The sequence below is a fragment of the Apaloderma vittatum genome, unplaced genomic scaffold (genome assembly GCF_000703405.1).
Source record: "Apaloderma vittatum isolate BGI_N311 unplaced genomic scaffold, ASM70340v1 scaffold19109, whole genome shotgun sequence".
NCBI lineage: Eukaryota > Metazoa > Chordata > Aves > Trogoniformes > Trogonidae > Apaloderma > Apaloderma vittatum.
This window is the reverse complement of record NW_009736025.1, coordinates 18,129-20,405: the sequence shown is the minus strand read 5'-3', so window position 1 is coordinate 20,405 and position 2,277 is coordinate 18,129. Positions and strand designations below refer to the sequence as shown.

Genomic DNA, 2,277 nt, shown 5'->3' with positions numbered 1-2,277 from the left:
AGCAGCTGCAAAGCTGGAGGGCTGGTTTCAGGTGATATATACCCAGAGCTAAATTGTCTGGGTGGAGCGGAGAAGAGTAGCATTGCCTAACCCAGACTACAGTGAAAAGGGATTATAAAGCAGCCTCCAGCACCTGGAGCCTGGCGAGTGGAATCAGGGCGGTTTATCAGTTGCATTGGTGCGCTCAAATAATCCTCCTGGGTGCACAGTCCAGCTGGTCCCAGCACAGATCAAACCTGCTCAAAATGCTGCTTTTCCCAGCACTGCTGAGATAAGACGATGCCGTCCCGTATAAAGGCAGCCATGAGCGGGGTGAGGTGCACGAGCGCCTGTGCACCTGAACTGACCATGCCTGTGAAGGAGCTGCTGCTGCTGGTGGCGCTGGTGACTCTCATTGCTGCTGGTGGTAAGCCCACTCTGCTGCTGGTTGTTTGATCTTAGGTGGCGTGCTGGGAACCATGGAGGGACCAAAAAACGTGTGAGAGGACAGAAAGACCCAGAAACTCTGATTTGGAGAGGAGATGAGGAGGGCAAGCAAATACAGTGGCAGCAGGTGGGGAAGAAGGACTGGCGCAAACATACCATGCCTTACTAGCAGTTCAGGGCCAAGATTTACAGGCTGGTTCACCAACCATATTGCACTCGGGACAGGGATGGGATTAGAGAACAGGCTGCCCAGGGAGGTTGTGGAGTCTCCTTCTCTGGAGACGTTCAGAACCCACCTGGACATGTTACTGTGTGACCTCCTCCAGGTCACCGTGCTCTGGCAGGGGGGTTGGACTGGATGACCTTCCAAGGTCCCTTCCAACCCCAAAAGTTCTGTGATTCTGGAATGCAAATGGGAACCAGGATCTGGGAGGACAGCACATACACTGGGGTGGCAGCTGATGTTTTTCATGCCTATGTGAAGACCTGCAAGTCTTTGCGAGAGCATTATGTGCTCAGCACATTCACGTGGGAAGCAGATGTTTGTAGGCTCTGGAAGACTGGTGCCACCTTGGTGCATGTAGCGGTGATTCTGCAGCAGCCCACATGTGAGCCCTCACATTCCCAGCACATTCGTGCACTGCACGGAAAGGCTGTGAACTGTTGCTACTGCTCTGCCTGACTGCAAAAAATGAACCCACCAAATGCAGCTCTCCCTGGGGGTGGCTGTTGTCTGGCTTTGCAGCGTCACCCAGCCTCAGCCCTCTCTAGATACTCGGTGTGCCCGTGTGGCACTGTATAGGTTCACATTTTCTGGGATGTGTTGGATGCTCTGTGGATCTCCTGGTGCAGAGACTAGAAGAGACAGGTTAGAGGGTTGGAACAGGCATTCCCAGCTTTGTCCCAGCTGGCTCAGCTGTGGATGGAGTCTGTCCATTATGCTGCTGGGGAGGGGGAGGTGGTTTCATGCCCCTCATGAAACCCACACAGCTGCTCTGGGTCCTGCACAACACTGCCTTCTCTTTGGTTTGGATGTGACCCTCTGTCAATCCTTGTGTTCCTGCTACCAGTCACAGCTCTGTCACGCTCACAGGTCTCTGCTCTATTTCAGGGGCAGAGCTGAACAAAGAAAATGGTCAGAGAAAGGTAAGAAGTTTCTGGTTTTCCTTGTTCATAGCCTGAGATGGGATTTAGTCCCTGGCATGCCTGAGGGAAAGGCTATTCCCAGCAATCATAGCCAGCCTCATGGGTACTGGTGCTCCAGCATCAAACCCACATCCAAGCCTAGGCTGTGAGTCCCTCTGAAGGGTGAGGGGGCCTATTCTCCCTGCTTTCCCACTCTGTGTGCCTGCCCTGCCCTGTCCAGGGCAAAGAGAGTCAGATCTCCAGTACTTGCTCCTGCCTGGCTGCCGTGGGAGGAGGAGATGGGTGCTGCTGGCACTGAAATGTGGGCTGTTGTTCCTCCTTTCCAGCCGGTGTGCGGAGACATGGTTGAGCTACAGGCCTGCCCCCTCCTGTACTTGCCTGTCTGTGGGACTGATGGGAACACCTATGCCAACGAATGCCAGCTCTGTGTGCAGCAAATGTAAGCTCATGCACTTGGCAGACACCTCCAGGGGTCTAATTCTGGTTGTCTGAAACTGGGAGGTTGTGAAATACTGTCATTTACACTCCTCTGTGCCCGGGGAAAGTCATGACAGAAGGGAAGCAGACATGTTCCTGCTGGCAAAGTGGAAGAGGACTTCTTCATGTCAGCCGAGCCTGCGAGCTTCGCCCTCCTGCTCTGGCAGTGCCCACAGATAGGTGCAGGCGTGCTGCCAGCCCTTGCCTGCAGGCTTCTGCCGCATCCTT

General features: G+C 54.3%; 1 protein-coding gene across 1 annotated transcript in view; it reads left to right on the top strand.

The window, feature by feature from the left end:
* The first annotated feature begins 279 nt into the window (after positions 1-279).
* SPINK4 (serine peptidase inhibitor, Kazal type 4) overlaps positions 280-2,277 on the top strand; it is a 3,244-nt gene continuing 1,246 nt past the window's right edge. The window contains exons 1-3 of the mRNA XM_009876830.1: positions 280-406; positions 1,538-1,572; positions 1,899-2,011. Coding sequence (XP_009875132.1) covers positions 280-406; positions 1,538-1,572; positions 1,899-2,011 — 275 coding nt within the window. The remainder of the gene's footprint in view (positions 407-1,537; positions 1,573-1,898; positions 2,012-2,277) is intronic.